The 22,519-nt window shown below is 39.6% G+C and overlaps 1 protein-coding gene across 1 annotated transcript in view; it reads left to right on the forward strand.

The window, feature by feature from the left end:
- The window catches only part of plxnb2b (plexin b2b), a 123,940-nt gene that overhangs the window by 6,375 nt on the left and 95,046 nt on the right, over positions 1–22,519 (forward strand). Inside the window, exons 3-8 of the mRNA XM_063004078.1 lie at positions 4,654–4,779; positions 5,016–5,116; positions 8,241–8,367; positions 12,963–13,119; positions 17,481–17,592; positions 18,059–18,170. Coding sequence (XP_062860148.1) covers positions 4,654–4,779; positions 5,016–5,116; positions 8,241–8,367; positions 12,963–13,119; positions 17,481–17,592; positions 18,059–18,170 — 735 coding nt within the window. The remainder of the gene's footprint in view (positions 1–4,653; positions 4,780–5,015; positions 5,117–8,240; positions 8,368–12,962; positions 13,120–17,480; positions 17,593–18,058; positions 18,171–22,519) is intronic.

The raw sequence follows: 22,519 nt of genomic DNA on the forward strand, positions 1-22,519 counted from the left end.
CTTTAGAAAGGTGGAGGGCTGTGTCTCAATTTGCTCTCAATATCCTATACAGTTTGCTCAAAATAGTAGGTAAAAATCTACAGTATTTTAGCACAATATTCAGTATATACTATAGGATGGTATCTGGAACTCATCAGCTCTCCTCTGCTCTGTGTTTCACGCTGATATAGTATGTGCATGTGATGCTTCTTATCTGTTTATTTTGTTGTGTATTCCCACTCTCATTTTTACTCTACTCACGCAAGTTTTAGATATTGCTGCAGCTTCCCATTTCTCACTGTTATGCCCCTAGGTGTACGCAAGTATGAGAATGTGATGAATGAGATAAATTGATGCTCTGTCCATGGTGTATACCTGTCTTGTTACCAGTCTTTCAAGGTAGGCTCTGGAACAATTGGCCCTGATGTGAATAAAGTGGTTGGTGAATTTGAATAAATGATTGAATTAAAAATAAATACATTAAATTACACCAGTATAAGTCATCATTTTTATATTTCCAGTATTTCTTAGAATTAGAAAAGAAAGCACATTTTCATTTCTTTGTCTTCAGTAAACGTTCCACCTTGGTAACATTAAGGTACGTTTAGACCAGCAGCGATGAGAAGTGACAAAGCGACTGGGTGTCTTTTACGACGTGACAAAGCAACTGGGTTTTTAATTGGAGCTGGCGATTCCAACAACAGGAGTCTATGACACAAAAAAAGTTGACCATTTACATTTACAGCACTTATCAGATGCAAAGTGACTTACAGTTCTGTGACAGTATACAGTCTAAGCAATTGAAGGTTGAGGGCCTTGCTCAGGGGCCCAACAGTGGCAACCTGGCAGTAATGGGGCTTGAACCAGCGACCTTTCGATTACTAGTCCAGTCCATCTCAGGGCAGAGACACATACACACACATTCACCTATAGGGCAATTCAGTGCCTTCAATTAACCTGACTGCATGTTTTTGGACTGTGGTAGGAAACCCACGCAGACACGGGAAGAACATGCAAACTCAGCACGGAAAGGACCTGGACTAGCCGCTCAGGTGGCGCAGCGGTAAAAACACAAGCTGCAACCAGAGCTGGGATCTCGAATACATCGTATCGAATATCAGCTCTGCCTTGCCGGCTGAGGCCGAACGGTCACATGAACAACGATTGGCCTGTTGTTCTGATGGGCGGGACTAAGCCGGATATGGGTCTCTGTCTGTCAGACTGGTGCAATCACGACCTCTGCTGGCTGATTAGAGGCGCCTACACAGAGATGAGGAAAGAGTGTGTCTGTCTGTACACAACACTAGGTGGCACAACACTCGTCAATGTGTGGGTGATAAGATGCAGGGATCGGCATAGGTGGACAGGAAACATGATGCAATTGGGCAACTGGATGCGCTAAAGGGGGAGAAAAAGGGGAGAAAATGCATTTTTTTTAAAAAGGACCCGGACCATCCCACCTGGGGATTGAACCCAGGACCTGCTTGCTGTGAGGCGACAGTGCTATCCACCGAGCCACTGTGCCGCCCCACAGTGAAACAGTGCACTGTTTTGGTTTCTATTAGAAATTGCAGAGAAACACATTGTTGCGGTGTCAAACTTCCACAAATAGACAGCAGCAATCGCAAAGAACAAACAGTTTTCTTGTCATGTTGACTGCACAGGCAGTGATGCACTATGAAGGGATGAAAAATTTATAGACAAGCGATTTACCAGAAACACATCTGATTTCTGGTAAAAAAAAAAAAAAAACTAGGTAAGGAATCTGATTTGTATTTGATTTGTGATCAAATAGTTTTTTCTATATGTTCTGTAGATACTAATCAGTAAAGTACGCTGTATTCCGATGGCATTTTCTTCTTTTTTCTTGGCGTCTGTTAAACCATGGCAGCCAAACGCCCACAGGTGATAATGACGCTTTCAGTGTGAACACAGGGTGATGAGCGTTAAACATTTCAGGTGATAAGAGGCTAAAAATCGATGCAGATCTGAGCGTAGGGTTACAGTTACTGTATGTTGGACAGGAGTCTGTAAAGTTTGTCTCTCCAAACAAAGATCAGTAGTGTCTTGATTATGGTAGTTTCTGTGGTTCTTTATGGATGTAAATGCTGGACAATAGAAAAAGTAGGACATGAAGAATATTGATGCCTTTGAACTTTGGTGCTGGAGAAAACCTTTGAAGAGTGCAGTGGATGGCTTAGAAGACAAACAAATGGATCCTTAACCAAATTTAACCTTTCACTTAAAGCCCAGAAAACCAAAGTAAAGCTTTTTATTTGGACACATTATGAAAAGAACCAATTTATTGGAATAGACAATTATGGCTTAGCCATTAAGAAGTCTGATGGGGTGTACTGGAAAAACACTATCCATATGATCTCCAGGGGTCAGAATTGACTTGACTGCACTAATAATAATAATAATAATCAGACATTAGAGACAAACTACATAGAACCTAGCAATTGCTAAATAAATAAACAATAAAACATTGATGAATTGCCGATGTTATGTAAGCTGATAAGCTCATCCTAGCAAAGCTTACACATATTGCTGTTAATTTTATTTGATTAATTAGAGAAAACTAAGATGAATTGGTGCTCTGTCCAGAGTGTATTCCTGCTTCTCATCTGCGACTAGGAAGCAACTAGTAAAAATAAATAAAACAGAAATCACGATCACTTCCAAACACAACATTTTGCTACACCTAACTTTGCTTTCCTGTAAAGATGCCCATTTCCAATGACCCTGACTTTATAATGTGTTTCATGAGTTCACATGAGTTCAGCTAGATTTCATGGTAATGCTTCCAGTGCTCAGACATGCATAACTTTGTGGATGGAGCACAAAACCTGAGCAATGTAAACTTTAATCATATTTGCTTTATGGATCTGTTCATGTTAAAGTAAGCCAAATGTCGACACTTTGTCCTACCAACCATTATGAGCAGCTATCTGGTGGATAGTGAGTCTAGTGATTGTTTTACATGCTTGTATACAGCCAACAAATATGAGGATTTTTTAAAGAACTAAGTACACTCTATGGCACAGACACATGTTCCCATTTTCCAAGATTATAATGCTCCTATGCCAACTGCTAAAATTATTAAGCGGTTGGGTGAACTCCAGGATGAAGTCGAGCACCTTCCAAGTCTGTAATCACTAGATTTAGACACCATTGAACCGTTTTAGGAAGTTCCGGAGCACAGACTGGAGTAAATCTCCACCTTCTTTATCCCAGAAAGAGCTGGAAGATTGTCAAAGCTTCAGAATCCATGTACAAACCATACAAATAATGAACCTATCTTTGAAATTAATATATTCCAACATTTGTATATATTCCTGCCTCTTCTCTGTATATACCAAAATACAGTATGAACTGTGTTATATCTTGGCTTTTATGACTTGGCTTTTCACGATCTTGCAATTGAACAAATCTGTCGCATATATACACCGATCAGGCATAACATTATGACCACCTCCATGTTTCTACACTCACTGTCCATTTTATCAGCTCCACTTACCATATAGAAGCACTTTGTAGTTCTACAATTACTGACTGTAGTCCATCTGTTTCTCTGCATACTTTTTTTAGCCTGCTTTCACTCTGTTCTTCAATGGTCAGGACCCCCACAGAGCAGGTATTATTTGGGTGGTGGATCATTCTCAGCACTGCAGTGACACTGACATGGTGGTGGTGTGTTAGTGTGTGTTGTGCTGGTATGAATGGATCAGACACAGCAGCGCTGCTGGAGTTTTCAATACTGTGTCCACTCACTGTCCACTCTATTAGACATTCCTACCTAGTTGGTCCATCTTGTAGATGTAAAGTCAGAGACGATCGCTCATCTATTGCTGCCGTTTGAGTTGGTCATCTTCTAGACCTTCATCAGTGGTCACAGGACGCTGCCTACGGTGCGCTGTTGGCTGGATATATTTTTGGTTGGTGGACTATTCTCAGTCCAGCAGTGACAGTGATGTGTTTAAAAACTCCATCAGCATTTCTGTGTCTTATCCACTCATACCAGCACAACACACACTAACACACCACCACCATGTCATTGTCACTGCATTGCTGTAGTCGTCCTTTGTGGGTCCTGACCATTGAAGAACAGGGTGAAAGCAGGCTACAACAGTATGTAGAGAAACAGATGGACTACAGTCAGTAATTGTAGAACTACAAAGTGCTCCTATATGGTAAGTGGAGCTGATAAAATGGACAGTGAGATAGAAACAAGAAGGTGGTCATAATGTTATGCTTGATCGGTGTATTACATTCAGGTTTGCAGAACACCTGGAAAAAATTGGTCTTTTTATTCTAATTTTAGTATTATTAGATGTGAAGAAAATGCCTCCTACTTAAATCCACTCAGCTAGGAAAGGAACGGAGAGTGGAAATGCTGGCATCTTTCCTTCACTCACCAGGACCTTACAGATAGCAGCACATAATGAAGAGTAGTCGGGGCTATTTCGGGAGTTTTACAGCAGAATCCTGGAGTTTGTGGTCATTAGCCAGCCTATAGGGCATTCATTTAGAGGTGACATTTTGTCAGGTGCGTTTCAGATATGTGGGATGCTGTGTGTGGGTTTTGGTTACTGATGACAAATTCCTCTTGTCCTGTAGTGCAGCGTATAATTGTGACCTGCTCCATGACTATTGTTCTCTTCAACTACGCAGGTTTATTTGTCAAGCACAGCAGAGGTGTACAACAGGGTTCCTGGGGACAACATGGGCGAGCGTGTGAATAAGAATTTATTCTTCGACAACACCCAGAGTCACATATACATCACTACAGAGAAAAAGGTGCCAAACTAAAGTCATTTATCAAAGCATTAAGCCTGTTTGTGTTTGTTAAAGGGTTCATTTCTTTGCTTGTGCGTAATGTATCTTGTTGGAGGCACATACTCTAATGTCTTATTTTATGTTCGCTGCATACTTATGCTGCCTGTACTGCATTATAATGATGCCAAAACATCAAAATAGGAACGTTAACATATTCCTGCTGGGGTTTTTTTTTTTTTTTTTTTTTGGGTATGCAGATCACCAAGGTGCCAGTGCAGTTGTGCCACCAGAAATTAGACTGCAAAGCCTGCATGAGCAGCAAAGACCCATACTGTGGCTGGTGTGTCCTGGAGGGCAGGTGAAGTATTTATGATTTTAATTATACACTGATCAGCAATAACATTAAAACCACCTCCTTGTTTCTACACTCACTGTCCATGTTATCAGCTCCACTTACCCTATAGAAGCACTTTGTAGCTCTACAATTACTGACTGTAGTCCATCTATTTCTCTACATACCTTTTAGCCTGCTTTCACCCTGTTCTTCAATGGTCAGGACCACCACAGAGCAGGTATTATTTAGGTGGTAGATGATTCTCAGCACTGCAGTGACACTGACATGGTGGTGGTGTGTTAGTGTGTGGTGTGCTGGTATGAATGGTTCAGACACAACAGCTGCTGGAGTTTTTAAATACCGTGTCCACTCACTGTCCACTCTATTAGATGTAAAGTCAGAGACGATCGCTCATCTATTGATGCTGTTTGAGTTGGTCATCTACTAGACCTTCATCAGTGGTCACAAGATGCTGCCTACGGGGCTCTGTTGGCTGGATATTTTTGGTTGGTGGACTATTCTCAGTCCAGCAGTGACAGTGAGTGATGTGTTTAAAAACTCCATCAGCATTGCTGTGTCTTATCCACTCATACCAGCACAACACACACTAACACACCACCACCATGTCAGTGTCACTGCAGTGCTGAGAATGACCCACCATCTAAATAATACCTGCTCTGTGGTAAACCTGTGGGGGTCCTGACCATTGAAGAACAGCTTGAAAGGGGGCTAACAGTAGTCAGTAATTGTAGAACTACAAAGTGCTTCTATATGGTGAGTGGAGCTGATAAAATGGACAGTGTGTGTAGAAACAAGGAGGTGTTTTTAATGTTATGGCTGATCGGTGTACGTCTTTATTTATATATTATATTTGATCTGAATGGTACATTCAGTGACAAATACTGGAATTAACTCAGGTTAAAAAAGTACAATATATGGCCAGAAGTATTTGGACTCCTGTACATTGTATTTAAAAACCGCACCCATTATTATGGAGTTGGATGCCCCTTTTTGACATCTAGGGATGCAATGAAGATAGTATTGTCTCCTTGGAAATGTGTGCTCATTAAATGCACTCAAAAGTGCATTTGTGAGGTCAGGCATTGATGCTGGACAAGAAGACCATGCTTGTAGTTATCCAAAGGTTTTCAGACTTCAGTGAGATTGAGGTCAAAAACTCTGAACGCCAGTGCAGGCCTCATCTTTGTGCATATAGGTACCACTGTGCTGGAACAGTGACCTCAGAAACATATTTATTTAATGTAAGGGATTGTATACATCTATTAACAATGGTTGTGGGTAAACACTTACACTTAATATTCAGAAGGAGGGTCCACATTGAACTTTGGTCATGTAGTGTACAAACTTTTATTTATCAATAAACAACCAAACTGTTCAATTTATAATCCTGTAATATAATTGTGTTTGAATCCAGCATTGTATCATGTCTCTATTGCTATGGTAAATGCTAGGTTTTAACAAGTAACATAATTAGGGTGCCTTATGAATATTGTCACACAGTAAAACTTAATACAAGTAATAAAAAATAATCAGAAAGACCATCTGCTAATATAGTTTGAGGGGTATTTAAGCCCAAATAAACTGTAAAACAGAATAAACAGAAGGGTTTTACTATGGATGTGCATGATTTAATGTGCTATTTATCAAACCAAACAACCACTGTCATTTAATATAAACCACTACAACACTATGGAGTTAAAATTATGAACGTCAACATAAATGGATGCTTATAATATATTACCTAATTTTCTGCTTTTAGTTCCGTAATGTCATTTGACTTTGTGGCTATTTAAATCCATAGATAGAGATTGTAAATAAATATAGCTAAAGATAGGGCTAGTTTGACTGCACCAGTCATACAAAAACATTATGAAAAGGCATTATGAAGGTGCATATAATTACTCCAGCTTTAAAACTACCTGGGGTAAAGCACTTTGTAGTTCTACAGTTACTGACTGTAGTCCATCTATTTCTCTGCATGCTTTGTTAGCCCCCTTTCATGCTGTTCCTCAATGGTCAGGACTCTCCCAGAACCACTATAGAGTAGGTATTATTTAGGTGGTGGATCACACTCAGCACTGCAGTGACACTGACATGGTGGTGGTGTGTTAATGTGTGTTGTGCTGGTATGAGTGGATAAGACACAGCAGCGCTGCTGGAGTTTGTAAACACCTCACTGTCACTGCTGGACTGAGAATAGTCCACCAACCAAAAATATATCCAGCCAACAGCGCCCCGTGGGCAGCGTCCTGTGACCACTGATGAAGGTCTAGAAGATGACCAACTCAAACAGCAGCAATAGATGAGCGATCGTCTCTGACTTTACATCTACAAGGTGGACCAACTAGGTAGGAGTGTCTAATAGAGTGGACAGTGAGTGGAAACGGTATTTAAAAACTCCAGCAGTGATGCTGTGTCTTATCCACTCATACCAGCACAATGCACACTAACACACTACCACCATGTCAGTGTCACTGCAGTGCTGAAAATGATCCACCACCTAATTAATACCTGCTCTGTAGTGGTCCTGACCATTGAAGAACAGCATGAAAGAAGGCATGAATTACAGTCAGTAATTGTAGAACTACAAAGTGCTTCTAAATGGTAAGTGGAGCTGATAAAATGGACAGTGAGTGTAGAAACAAGGAGGTGGTTTTAATGTTATGGCTGATCAGTGTATGGTGTTAGTATATATTCTATAAAAATGTATCCATTTAAATAATAGAAGGCTTGAATTGTAGAAGGGGGCTAGAAAAAATTAATACAGGTCAGATTTTTTACAGGGCATTTGTTTAATCCTGAATCCAGCCCCTACTTAGTGGTCAGTTTTTGACATTGCTTTATTTTAGGGACTATTATGGACTAAACCCAGCTGTTGAAATTAGCGTACTTAAAACCCACAGCTACTATACCCTGCCAAATACACTCATAAAGCACCTAAAACAGTACTGAGTTCTTTCTATGTCAGTATCACTATTGTTCTAACAATGGTTTACCACTTAAATGCCTTTCAAGGTGGTCCTGTAGTGGTCTCCTTCAAATAACTGGGGAAAAAATAACTGGTAAAATATAGAGTTGCACTATTCATAGTGAATTGTGGGTTGTGCATGCTGGGTCTGTGCTCTAGGTGTACCAGGAGGTCGGAGTGTAGTCGAGCTGAAGAGAAAAATGGCTGGCTGTGGAGCCGTAGACAACAGTGTGTAACAATAGTCTCCTTCCATCCTCCCAACCTGAGCTGCAAGAAACCTCAGCAGGTGAGTGTGCAGGTGTCAGACATGCAATTACTGCACTTATTTTTAAACTTCCTTTCTCAAATAGTCATTATAAGAGCTGAGCGTGCTGATCCACTCTCAGTACCGGACTGCTGCACAATAAAACCATATGGCAAATGTACAGAAAGAATGGAATGCATACTAAAGCAGTTTATTTAGCAGCTGCTCACACATTACTCATTTGGTTTTACTGTGGCCTTTTACAGTGGTTTAATAGCTGTGTGTCATTATTTTTATTGTTTGAATTATATCAGAATTTCCTGTACTTCTCTGTTTGCTATGGAGGAATAAGCTGAGACTAAGCATAGTTTATACCTATTTCTATTATTTTTATTAACTCCAATCTAATACCTTTAACATTTATTACATTTGTTAGAACCTAATGTTCTAACAAAGTTCTTGTAATTGTACCCCTGCATTTTGCTAACAGCTTTATAAAAATCTGTTATACAACCCCAGATCAGAAAACATTGGCACAGTATGGAAATGCAAATAAATGCATTTACATTTATACATATGCTTACATTTACTTTGACTTTTATTTGATTGCAGACAGTTTGAACCTAAGATATTTCATGTTTTGTCTGCTCAGCTTCATTTCATTTGTTAATATACCTCCATTCCTGCATTTCAGGCCTGCAACACATTCCAAAAAAAGTTGGCACTGGGGCAATTTAGGGCCAGTAATGAGGTGAAAAAACTAAGTAATTATGTGATTCCAAACAGGTGATGTCAACAGGTGATTGTAATCATGGTTTGGTACATCCAGGAAAGACTGAGTCTTTGATGAGCAAAGATGATCAGTTTGTCAACAAATGCGTGAGAAAATTAAAGAAAGATTGGAAGGGATTTGCATATTTCTCCCTCTACAGTGTATAATATCATTAAACCAGTCAAGGAATCGGGAGAAATTTCAGTGCGTAAAGATCAAGGGCGCAATCTTAAGCTGAATGCCCGTGATCTTCGATCCCTCAGATGGCACTTCATCAAGAACCACCACTCAACAATAGCTGATATAACCACATGGGTGAGGGATTACTTTGGCAAACCTTTGTCCGGCACTACAATACAGAGTTACATGCACAAATGCCACTAAAAACTTTACTGTGCAAAAAAGAAGCCTTATGTTAACCATGCCCAGAAGCGGCGTTGACTTCTCTGGGCTCGGAGGCATCTAGGATGGACCATCACACAGTGGAAATGTGTATTGTAGTCAGATGAATCAGCATTCCAGGAGCCGTGTGCTCCGGACCAAAAAGCCAGAGTCTAAATCACTTGGTATCCTCGGTGCCAAAATGTCTTTTAAGTGTGGTGAAAAGGAATGGCAACATTACAAAGTAGTAAATGCTTTACTGTCCAAACTTTTTTGGAATGTGTTGCAGACCTGAAATACAGGAATGGATGTTTATTAATAAATGAAATGATGTTGAGCAGATAAAACATGAAATATCTCAGGTTCATCCTGTCTGCAATGAAATAAAAGTCAAAGTCAATGTAAGAAACTGTTTTTTTATTATTTGCATTTTTCATGCTGTCCCAAATGCTATCCTATGCTTATAACTTCAAATAGTTTGGGGATTGCTGTATTCTGTTTTTGCATGACCCTGTGCTAAAATTGCTTTTTACAAAGACAACGGTTTGACATGAATTTGAGTGGCGTGCATAGCCCTAATCTGGGATGATTTCGAACATTGTTTATGAGATATGAGATGTTTATGATCTCGTCCAAGATCAGTTCCAGACTTCACGAATTTTTTTTTTGACTGAATGTGCGTTTTCCTTGTTCATGTAATCAGCACCAAACTTCAGTTAAGGTTTGAGGTTGCTGTGTGTGTGTGTGTATGTATTTATTTCTACAACATACTTATAAACAGAAAAAATAAAATAAAAAAGAACAGTCCTGGGACTGCCATGATATTCATGTCTTGTTCAAGACATGTCCCTTATGTAAACATTTGGCTTTAGTTTTGAATGGTTCTGGTTTCTAAGCCCTGTTGTTGAAAGACAGACAAACCTTCCTTTAGAAAAAGAAAAGAGGTTATTTGTGTCATGTCTGGGGCAAGTGAAATAACCACAGAGCCGTGACAAGGCATTATTTATTGAACTTTCTTTGCACAGGAAATGTGCAAACATTTAGTATTTGGAAGAATTAAATTGAGATGTTTTCTTGCTTCATCTATACAGCAAACAGCTCAGTAAGGTACATTTAAAGCTTATTGTTGGAAGTGAAATGTTTTGCATAAACAGTGGATTTAGAAGGTATTCAAACCCCTTGATGTTAATTTATTATCTTATTTATTAAAGTATTCAGACCTTTTTAGCATTCTAATCATGTTCCGAAAAATCCTGTTTGCCTTGAAAACTAAACTAATTAAATATATTTTGGAAGGACACACACATGGGTCTGTAAGGGACTACAATTTACACTACATTGTCTGGCCTCAACAGTTATATTACAATACAAATGTATAAGCCTGTCTTAACCTTCAACCTTCCTAGAGTTGGCCATCTGGTCAGATTGGCCTTCCGAACAACAAGGGTCTTGGTCAGAAAGTTCACTCTGAGCTTCAGAAGTTCTGTGCAGGGATGGGGGAACCTGTTGGCTGAACAAAAATCTCTGCAGCAATCCATAAATAAGGTCTTTATTGCAAAGTGGCAAGACAGAAGCCATTGTTAAGACACAGTTAACTAAAGGGTATGTAAAGGTTCACAGATGCCTGCCATCCAGTCCAATAGAGATTAAGAAGATCTGGGCTCTGAATACCTTCTGAATCCACTGTACATGACTTTGTAAAAACAGGTAATAGATATTTTTGTGATATCACCTATACAGTTAGCTTTATAAATAATGTAATATTTATGGTCATTGGTTATTGGTGCTCTTGGTAAATATGGGTGAAAAATGTATTTTTATTAAATAAAGAAATTGAACTAAATGTAAGCCAAGTAAATATATATAAAGGGTTGGTAACATGGTTTAATGTTTATGTGGTGCTCTTGCATTTTGTACTTCTAGTTTTAAAATATTGGAATGGGGACCCAGATTTTTATTTAAAATCTCCCGGCACTTTATGAAGTTCATGATGGCATGTAAGATCAAACCATTTCCCAATACAAGACAGTTTTCTCCACTGAAACTGTTCCAGTATGACAGAACTTGGCAGCAGGCTGTAAAGATCAGGCCAGATTTTACTTTCCTTGGCGATAGAGTCCATCTCCTTTGGGGGATCACTATATACTTACAAGCCAACTTTGAAGCCAGCTAGGTTCTGGTTCTGCCCCAGGGTCTTTGTTCAAAAAGAATTGCCTAAAACAGCTCCAGCCGGGTGCCAACCGTAGGGAATTTGTATGATTTATCCAAACCACTTCAGCTGGCTCCACTTGATTTATTGGAGCAGCAACCCTACTGTAGGGTTTTCCCTAAATGACTATGGTCCTTATCCAATCACGGAGATAATGCCAAGCCACCTGGTAAAGGAACTTTAGTTCTGGGCTTGTACTCATAACCTTATATTTGCAGACAAGTGGCATGCTTTTTTTTTTTTAGCAAAACCCAGTCTCATGTCAAAAGTTTGTCTTTGAAGATTGGCTTGTTCATTTATGCTTAGGAAGGGGTTTTACTTTCTTTTATAGGTAGTATACAAGAAGGTATTATTTACAGGATAGTCTTTCTTACAATATTTTGATGTCAGCACTTTCTGATTACCTGGTGTAGAACAGCTTTTATGGTTCCTTCTGAATGTAAATAAAGTGAACTTAAATTTTCTATCTGATGTAGCAAAAATGTCAGATGGCTGTTACGAACATTAAAATCTATGTATCCATTAAATGTACTACAATTAATAGTGTGCAGAGATGTTGGCTACCTTATATACACCGATCAGCCATAACATTAAAACCACCTCTTTGTTTCTACAAACATTGTCCATTTTATCAGCTCCACTTACCATATAGAAGCACTTTTTAGTTCTACAATTACTGACTGTAGTCCATCTGTTTCTCTGCATGCTTTGTTCTTTCATGCTGTTCTTCAATGGTCAGGACTCTCCCAGGACCACTACAGAGTAGGTATTATTTGGGTGGTGGATCATTCTCAGCACTGCAGTGACACTGACGTGGTGGTGGTGTGTTAATGTGTGTTGTGCTGGTATGAGTGGATAAAACACAGCAGCGCTGCTGGAGTTTTTAAACACCTCACTGTCACTGCTGGACTGAAAATAGTCCACCAACCAATAATATTTAGCCAACAGCGTCCCGTGGGCAGCGTCCTGTGACCACTGATTACACCACTCATACCAGCACCATTGTCACTGCAGTGCTGAGAATCATCCACCACCCTAATAATACCTGCTCTGTAGTGGTCCTGACCATTGAAGAACAGGGTGAAAACAGGCTAAAAAGGTATGTAGAGAAACAGATGGACTACAGTCAGTAATTGTAGAACTACAAAGTGCTTCTATATGGTAAGTGGAGCTGATAAAATGGACAGTGAGTGTAGAAACAAGGAGGTGGTTTTAATGTTATGGCTGATCGGTGTAGACATCAGTGTAATTAAACCTCCATGCTGTCTCTATTAGGTTGAGATCAACGTCCCATCCCTTCCCAGCATCAAAGACTTTGACAGGATTCACTGCACAGTCGGGATCTCCAGTAGTAAAGCTAAGATAGTCGACTCCATGGTTAAATGTGATCTGCCTCTACAATTTCGACTGCCTCCTACACCCCCACACCAAGGTACCACCCAAACTCAATGCATGAATGTTAACTTTTTGTGAGTTTGTTGATGCATGCTCAATAATCCAGGTACACAAATCCACAAAGTTGAATGAGTTCATCTGGACACAAGTTTGTTGTAGAGATACGTTTCGTCACTCAATCCGAATGACTTCTTCAGTCTGAGCTGGTGTTGAATACCCCAACCTTATATGCAGTTGATTTGCATAACGACCGATCACCACCCATTGCATAACAATGGAACTGGTGATCAGGTCCATATGAACTCTGCAGTTTACACCCACCTGCAAGCCAGCGGCCACTCATTTAATGATGAAGATGTGCAGATCCTTGACAAGGAGGAACGCTGGTTTGAACGTGGAGTCAAAGAGGCCATTTACGTGAAGAGGGAACGACCATCTCTGAACCGGGGAGGGGGCCTGAGAGTACATCTCTCACCATCATACTACGCCGTAATTGGAGCTTTACCCCAATCATGTGTGAAAGACACACATGACCATTGTAATTAATGGTCATTGTGAATTTCATATGGACCTGATCACCAGTTCCATTGTTATGCAATGGGTGGTGATCGGTCGTTATGCAAATCAACTGCATATAAGGTTGGGGTATTCAACACCAGCTCAGACTGAAGAAGTCATTCGGATTGAGTGACGAAACGTATCTCTACAACAAACTTGTGTCCAGATGAACTGATTCAACTTTGTGGATTTTTGTGAGTTGCTTGATTGGCTGGACATGGTCAGCTTGAATGCTTGATTTGTTTCCATTTGTTTCACATAATTATCATTATTTGTTTGCTAGATTTCAACCATTCATCAAACAAGTCCACATAATTATAAACAAAAAATTACATGGAAAATATAGAAATCTAAAATAAAAAGTAATCTATAACTTACACTGTATTCTACTATTACAGAAAATAATTCAACCACTTTTGACTAATAAACGTTTGTGGAATATGCTATATACTGTGTATTTAGACCACTATATTTAAAACTATATTTACATAAATTAATTTAACTCAAATGTAAGCATTATTTCCCTTGTTTGGATCCTTGTCAAGCCACTGTTTTAGCCAATTCTTTTGGCTGTGTCTCAAGTAATGTTGCACAACATGATGCAGCAATTTTATTTTTTTATTTAAGTTTATTTTAGTCTTTCCACAGATGTTTGGTTGGGTTATGATTAGGACTCTTGCAGATTTTTATCCAATTTATATCATTTATTTTTTATCAGTCTTGACAAGATTATATAACAAAATGCTACCGCCACCATATTTTACAGTGGGGCTTTAGATTTTAGACAATTTCCCTGCAATTCTTTGATTTTAGTGTGATGTTTTGCACTTGGTTAAACTATGAACATAACCTTTAGTCACTGCCACTGATTTGTGCAACTCAAAAATGTTATATATGTACTGTATATATATATTTTTTTTAATCACAGTAGTCATTTATTCATTAATTCAATGTTTGTTTTACCACTGATTTTATCTTGGTCAGGGTAATGGTGGGATAATAATTGGGAGAAAAACAGAAAACACCCTGGACAGTTTGCCAATCCATCACAGAGCATACACACACACTCATAGTTAGGTCAGTTTTTGTTAGCTACAATTTGCCAGACTGAATGTTGCCAGAGCACCTGGAGGAAACCCACACTGACAGAGAAAGAACATGCAAACTCCGTTCAGAAAGAACTGTGTCTGCCCGGCTGGAGAATCAAACCCTGTCCCCACTGTGTTGCCCTCACAGTAGCCATTCTAACCAATCTTTTTTTTATGTGAACTAGGCATTTAGACAGTTAGGGTTTAGTGCAATTGAAAAGATCTTTCCTATAAAATAGACCCTACAAAAGACCTTTTTAAACAGGTCATGATAAACTGATTTTTTAGATGAGACCAAACATATTGCCCCTAAGCTGTAAGGAGTTGTTCTTTTTAATTACAACTATAAAAACCTTTGTAACACTCGTTCCACTTTTCTTTTGTGAGGAACCAGGTTAACAGAACTACAATAAGAATTGCCGTCTTCAAGGGTCAGCACTCTCCGATTAAGTCACAAAAATCATTTATTTGCTCCATTATCTCCCATAACCTTCAGTAATCAATCTGAAAAACATTTTACACAACCACCATTTTGAAAACATTTACAGTCTATATTGGTGTATTTCCTGACCCAAGTAACGATTGAAGTCCTCTTATTTCATTAGTCCGTTTTGACTAAAAGTCCATATGCGCAATGAGAAGCCAGCCGATTAGAAAGTGTACCCAATCTAAGTCCAAAGAACGGACGCTGATGGTCGAAATCATCAAGATGAACACAGACAGAAGCACATGAACACTCTACAAATGGAAATACAACAATAATTAAGCTCCAACAATTCATAAACACCCTATCCAGATATACACTATATTGCTAAAAGTATTCACTCACCCATCCAAATAATTGAATTCAGGTGTTCCAATCACTTCCATGGCCACAGGTGTATAAAACCAAGCACCTCGGCATGCAGACCGCTTCTACAAACATTTGTGAAAGAATGGGTCGCTCTCAGGAGCTCAGTGAATTCCAGCGTGGTACCATGATAGGATGCCACCTGTGCAACAAGTCCAGTTGTGAAATTTCCTCGCTATTAAATATTCCACAGTCAACTGTCAGTGGTATTATAACAAAGTGGAAGCTATTGGGAACAACAGCAACTCAGCCATGAAGTGGTAGCCACATAAAATGATAGAGCGGGGTCAGCGGATGCTGAGGCCATAGTGCGAGAGGTCGACAACTTTCTGTAGAGTCAATCGCTACAGACCTTCAAACTTCATGTGGTCTTCAGATTAGCTCAAGAACAGTGCGTAGAGAGCTTCATGGAATGGGTTTCCATGGCTGAGTAGCTGCATCCAGCTTACATCACCAAGCGCAATGCAAAGCGTCGGAAGCAGAGTCCTGACCTCAACCCGATAGAACACCTTTGGGATAAATTAGAGCGGAGACTGCAAGCCAGGCCTTCTCGTTCAACATCAGTGCCATATGCGTGTGAAGCCAGACAAGCGAATACTTTTGGCAATATAGTGTATAAACATAAAAGATACCCCAACACCCTTGTGTCTATTTACAAAACCATGTGAACCATAACAGTTTAATTCAAGGTGTAAGTATATACATTTACTTTGAGTAGGAGAGCTTACTAGCTCTTCAGAAGGGTGTATACGCAGACTATAAGGCTAGGCCTCCTGCTTTTTAATCCTAATTTCTTGGGTGTTCTCTTAGGAACCAAACTCCACACCAAACATTGCCAACATTCATGTAGGCCTCACCAAATAACTGTTCCCCCCATGCCTGTCACTTCTTCTCCTTATAGACTTAGAGGAGAAGCAGTAGCCTCTTTGCCCCGTATAGGCTGGGAGAGGCTTTGCAACATATCGGGAGCTAATGGAGGGCCTAATACTAGATTGTGAAATATATCCATACATATGTGGACTCCTAACCTTAAGATTGCTAGACTTTCTATTTTCAAAATCATATGCGTTAAATTGGTCAATTCCCCTTTTCTGGGATTTTTATTTACAGATTTTAAAAGTTTACCCCACAAGTGTGCCCATATTTTAAAAGAGAATTAAGGCCGGTTACTGGCTCAGAATTGATGTTTTATTTATTCCAAAAGCTGTTTATTGGGGTTTGAATCCTGTGCAGGTCACTGAAGTGTCTCCAGATCAAACAAGTTAAACCTCATTAAAGGGCGTTTGGGTGGCGCAGTGGTAAATTATGCTAGCCCATTAAGACTGGGATCTAGAAATCCAATCCCCAGTGGTGATATTGGCTGATTGGGCTCTACATAAACATGCTTGTTATGTACAGTATGTGGGTAGAGCCGAGGCCCTGAGATAAACTGTTGTCCATCTACATTGACGCTTTTGTCCAAAGCGACTTACAGTACTGTGACAGTATACAGTCTAAGCAATTTAGTGTTAAGGGCCTTGCTCAAGGGCCCAACAATTGCAACCTGAAAGTGGTGGGGTTGGAACCAGCAACCTTCTGCTTACTAGTCCAGTACCTTAACCACTAGGCTACAACTGTCATCTGTGGTGTGTTACTATATTGTTACTGGTGTGTGTTACTGTACCCAGTGATTTTTAAGAAAGCCAGGCCCACTACGACCCTGACCAGGATAAAGCAGTGGTAAAACAAATGAAATAAAATGAATGAATGATACGTTTTATTGCACTAAATGTTAGCATTACATGTTCTCATACGTATATGCTTTGTTAAACTTATTCCAGAGTATAAAGCTTAATGACTGTACATTTCCTCAGGTAATCTTACTGTACTGAGATTTTCCTTGTTCTTTGTCTCTATGTGAAGACTCTGTGGCAGTGCCGTTGAGGATCTTCGTGAATGACAGTGTGGAGGTGGCCTCACGCGACTACGAGTTCTATGACTGCGCGGCGGCAGTGCGCAAGGCCGAAAACACTCCGTGAGTGCTTCTCTCCGTGTCAGCGATTGTGTCACCTTTTTTTGTGCTGACACTCAGCTACAGAGTGAATGTGTAGTGTAATGAATACCAGCGTTCATTTGAATGAAACCGGGGTTTACTCATAAATTGTGATGCATGAGTGATCCTGGAATTAAATTTGCTACTGTAGGGACCTGGAGAGGCATTTTCTCCTTCCTTCTTTCCCCTCCCACACTCACAGTGATAGCAGGAAATTGCTTTACCTTCCTATTCATGCATCAGAAGCAAAAGTTGTCTGCTACACTGTGTGCTTTTCTTGTTTAAGCTCCGTGAAATAGATCTGATGAATATGCATTGTTTCCTGGGAACTGCAAGATGTGTGTTCTTGCTGAAACATGTAATTAAAGCTCATGGAAGCGCTGTTAATGCTATTCTCTTTTCTCTCCATAGCTGGGTATTATATTCTTATTTCTGTGTTACCTTGCAGGTGTATAGCATGTGTGAGCAGACCGTGGGCCTGTCAGTGGAATACTTTAGACCACACATGCTCAGATATGAACGATGCTGAAACAAGACCTAACATTATCAAACACAGACTGGTAAGAAGCGAGCCAACCTTGTTTATTCATTATTTTGAACTTGGCATGAAGACGCAGCTGGAATTTTTTGATATTTGGTCAAGTTTTCTCCCCAATAAATGATGCATTTAATTCCAGAATTATTAGCATTCATGGTAGCCATGGGTAAAAAGGTCATGAAATGTGTTTGAGCTTTACTAGCTTAATCTTACATAGATTATCAGAAAAATAACACATTTACAGCAATTATTCAAGCCTCAGGTGCATAACACCTACATTCTGCATCCAAGAGCAATTTAAGCAGATCCCACCCATATCTGCCTTTTTTCTTTACACTTGAGACTGAAAAATGCTTTTACACTTACCTGGAACAACAGTGCAAGTGTCATAGCCCAGAGACTGCATTCACTAGAACATTTTGGCATCTGTTATAAGCACTAACCACTGTTTAAATTAAATAAATAAATAAATGCATTGACAGATTGCACACACTGGCCTCATTCTAATGTTAAAATGCTGCTTTGTTATCTGTTTAGTACAAGTGCAGTGACTTTTTTTATATACGAATCCAGAATGAGCGTTCATCATTTTACTAAAAATGTGTGCTAAGCAAGATATGAATGACCAATATCAGCTCTAATCTACAACCCCAAATCAGAAAAAGTTGGGACAGCATGGAAAATGCAAATAATAAAAAACACAGAGTTTCTTACATTTACTTTGACTTTTATTTAATTGCAGACAGGATGAACCTGAGATATTTCATGTTTTATCTGCTCAACATTTCATTCATTAATAAACATCCATTCCTGTATTTCAGAACTGCAACACATTCCAAAACAAGTTGGGACAGTAAAGCATTTACCACTTTGTAATGTTGTTATTCCATTTCACCACACTTAAAAGTCGTTTTGACACCGAGGATACCAAGTGATTTAGTGTTTCAGCTTTTATTTTGTCTCATTCTTACTGCAAACACATTTTAAGCTGTGCGGCAGTACAGGGTCATCATTGTCACATTTTTCATTTCAAAACTCTCCACACATTTTCTATTGGGGACAGGGTCAGGACTGCAGGCAGGCCAGTCCAGTACCCGTACCCTCTTCTTCTGCAGCCATGCCTTTGTAATGTGTGCAGCATGTGGTTTTGCATTGTCTTGTTGAAAAATGCATGGACGTCCCTGGAAAAGATGACGTCTTGAAGGCAGCTCTATGTACTTTTCTGCATTAATGCTGCCATCACAGAAGTGTACATGACCTTTGTCAAGGGCACTGACACAGCCCCATACCATGACAGACATGCACTGATATACATATATTTTTCTTCAGTAAGAGTAAATTCTAGGCTAAATAGAGGCACTTATAAGCCCCCACTTGAAGTCCATGGTGCTGTGGCTTGGGATTGAGCCTGGTGGTAGCCAAGGTACAGTGGATTCAGGAAATATTATGACCCCTTGACTTTTTGCTCACTTTATAGTGTTGTGGATCTCATTTTGAATGGATGCAACTGCCACCCCCCAATCTTTTTTTGAGAATTAACTAAAAACTGTAATTTCAGATTCTTTATTCAGTACTTTGTAGAATCACATTTGACATTGATTACAACTGCAGGTCTTCTTAGACACATCTTTACAAGCTTAGCACACCTGGATTTGGGGAATTTATCCCATTGTTCATGACAGTTCCTTTTAACCTCCATCAGATTAGACGGTCAGCATTTGTGTCATCTTCAGGTCTCTCCACAAATGTCACTCCAGGTGTCCCTGCCCCAAAGTCACTCCAGGCTTTTGGACACTAAGTGTTCCACAAATTTTCTGCTAATCATACCAGAATTTTTTTGTTGCTTGAGTTGTCTTAGCAGGGTGTCATATGTCTTTTACTTAGCATTGACATCAATCATTCCACTTGTCCACAGATGTCTGATTCATGGAGTGTCAGAACAACAGGTTCTCCCATCTTTGTACAGGACATGTATTGCTCTTTTAGAGTGATTTTGAGTTCCTTCGTAACTCCCTGACCAAAGACCTTTTTGTCCATATGCCCAGTTTGTCTGGACTACCAACTCTCAAAAGGTTTGAGGTTATGCCAAGCTATTTCCATTATTGAGGCCACTGTGGTCTTGGGGACACTCAAAGCCTTGAATATTGGTTTTATATCCTTGTCCTGATCTCTGCCCTGTCACAGTTTGATCATGGAGATCCACCGACAGTTCCTTGGATGACATGGTTTGTTTTTTGTACTGACAGTGCTGTGTAAATTAATGACACATATAGACCCAGGTGTGTCTTTCCAAACTATGTCTAATAAATTAAATCAATTTAAGTTGCAACAGAAGAACCACAATTGATTTTTACACATGTCAGGGTTATCTAAAGCAAACAGGAGGAACCTGACCACAGTTTGGAGTGGCATGGCAAAATGGTCTAAATACTGTACTTTTGTGAAAAATATTTTTAATTAATTTTCAAAAAAAATGCGTTTACTATGTTATTATGAGTGATTAATTTTACATTGTTGGCTACTGCAAACGTGTTGGAGTGGAAGTGTGTCAGTCTCACTTTCCTCAATCAGGGCAGAGATCAACATTAGTAGAGAGAAAGCATAATGCAATTGGGTAATTGAATACGCTAAAAGTCTGGAGAAAAAGGGGAGAAAATGCATAAACCAAATATATACTGTATATATACATCGATTATGCATAACATTATGACCACCTCCTTGTTTCTACACTCACTGTCCATTTTATCAGCTCCACTTACCATATAGAAGCACTTTGTAGTCCTACAATTACTGTAGTCCATCTGTTTCTCTACATGCGTTGTTAGCTTCCTTTCATGCTGTTCTTCAATGGTCAGGACTCCCCCAGGACCACCACAGAGCAGGTATTATTTAGGTTGTGGATCATTCTCAGCACTGCAGTGACACTGACATGGTGGTGGTTTGTTAGTGTGTGTTGTGCTGGTATGAGTGGATCAGACACAGCAGCGCTGCTGGAGTTTTTAAATACCGTGTCCACTCACTGTCCACTCTATTACACACTCCTACCTAGTTGGTCCACCTTGTAGATGTAAAGTCAGAGACAATCACTTATCTATTGCTGCTGTTTGAGTTGGTCATCTTCTAGACCAGAGGTCACTAACAGGCGGACCGCGGTCCGGATCCGGACCCAGAAGCTGTCCCATACGGACCCGGACCTACAGCCAAAACAGAAAGTTATTATTTGAAACCTGACGGAGCGCTTCTATTTTAACCGGCGCAGCTTTTGTAGTCTTTACGGTAGCGGTTTAGCAGATGAGAAAACGCACAGACCAATCACGTGACACCACTTAGCCAATCAAGTCTGTGCATTCCAGCCGGTAAACACTGCGACTCTACAGTGCAGACAGATGAGAGAGTTAGAGGCGAGTTACATGTGGAAAGACGGTGGAAAGAAAAAGAAAGATAGCGAACGTAGAAAAAACGAAGGGAGAGATACAGACGACTGTGCAGGAGAAAGTTGAGAAAAAGACGAGTGAGACAGGAGACAAATGACGCTCTCCAAAAAAGAAACGTGTACAGCAAAAATACAGCATTTAATCAGTGATGGAGAGACTCATTTCTGTTCTTACTTCCCACTGGAGCACAATTTATTTATTTTTTTCTCTTAATTTGATAAGAGAAAGGTTTGATAAGGTGAGGCGGCCCGGGTCCTCTCTGTGTGGAGTTTGCATGTTCTCCCCGTGTTCGCGTGGGTTTACTGCAGGTGCTCCGGTTTCCTCCCACAGTACAAAGACGTGCAAGTGAGGTGAATTGGAGACACTAAATTGTCCATGACTGTATTCGATATAAACTTGTGACCTGATGAACCTTGTGTAATGAGTAAATACCGTTCCTGTCATGATGTAACCAGTGTAAAACACGACGTTAAAATCCTAATAAACAGACATCTGATTTGACAGTCAGTTATTGATTACATGCAGATGTTGATACAACTACTAGGCTATTTATATATAATATATATCAATATATATGTTATATATATATATATATATACAGGTATATATATATATATATATATACAGTGTATCACAAAAGTGAGTACACCCCTCACGTTTCTGCAGATATTTAAGTATATCTTTTCATGGTACAACACTGACAAAATGACACTTTGACACAATGAAAAGTAGTCTGTGTGCAGCTTATATAACAGTGTAAATTTATTCTTCCCTCAAAATAACTCAATATACAGCCATTAATGTCTAAACCACCGGCAACAAAAGTGAGTACACCCCTAAGAGACTACACCCCTAAATGTCCAAATTGAGCACTGCTTGTCATTTTCCCTCCAAAATGTCATGTGATTTGTTAGTGTTACTAGGTCTCAGGTGTGCA

This window comes from Trichomycterus rosablanca, chromosome 1 (genome assembly GCF_030014385.1).
Source record: "Trichomycterus rosablanca isolate fTriRos1 chromosome 1, fTriRos1.hap1, whole genome shotgun sequence".
Lineage (NCBI taxonomy): Eukaryota > Metazoa > Chordata > Actinopteri > Siluriformes > Trichomycteridae > Trichomycterus > Trichomycterus rosablanca.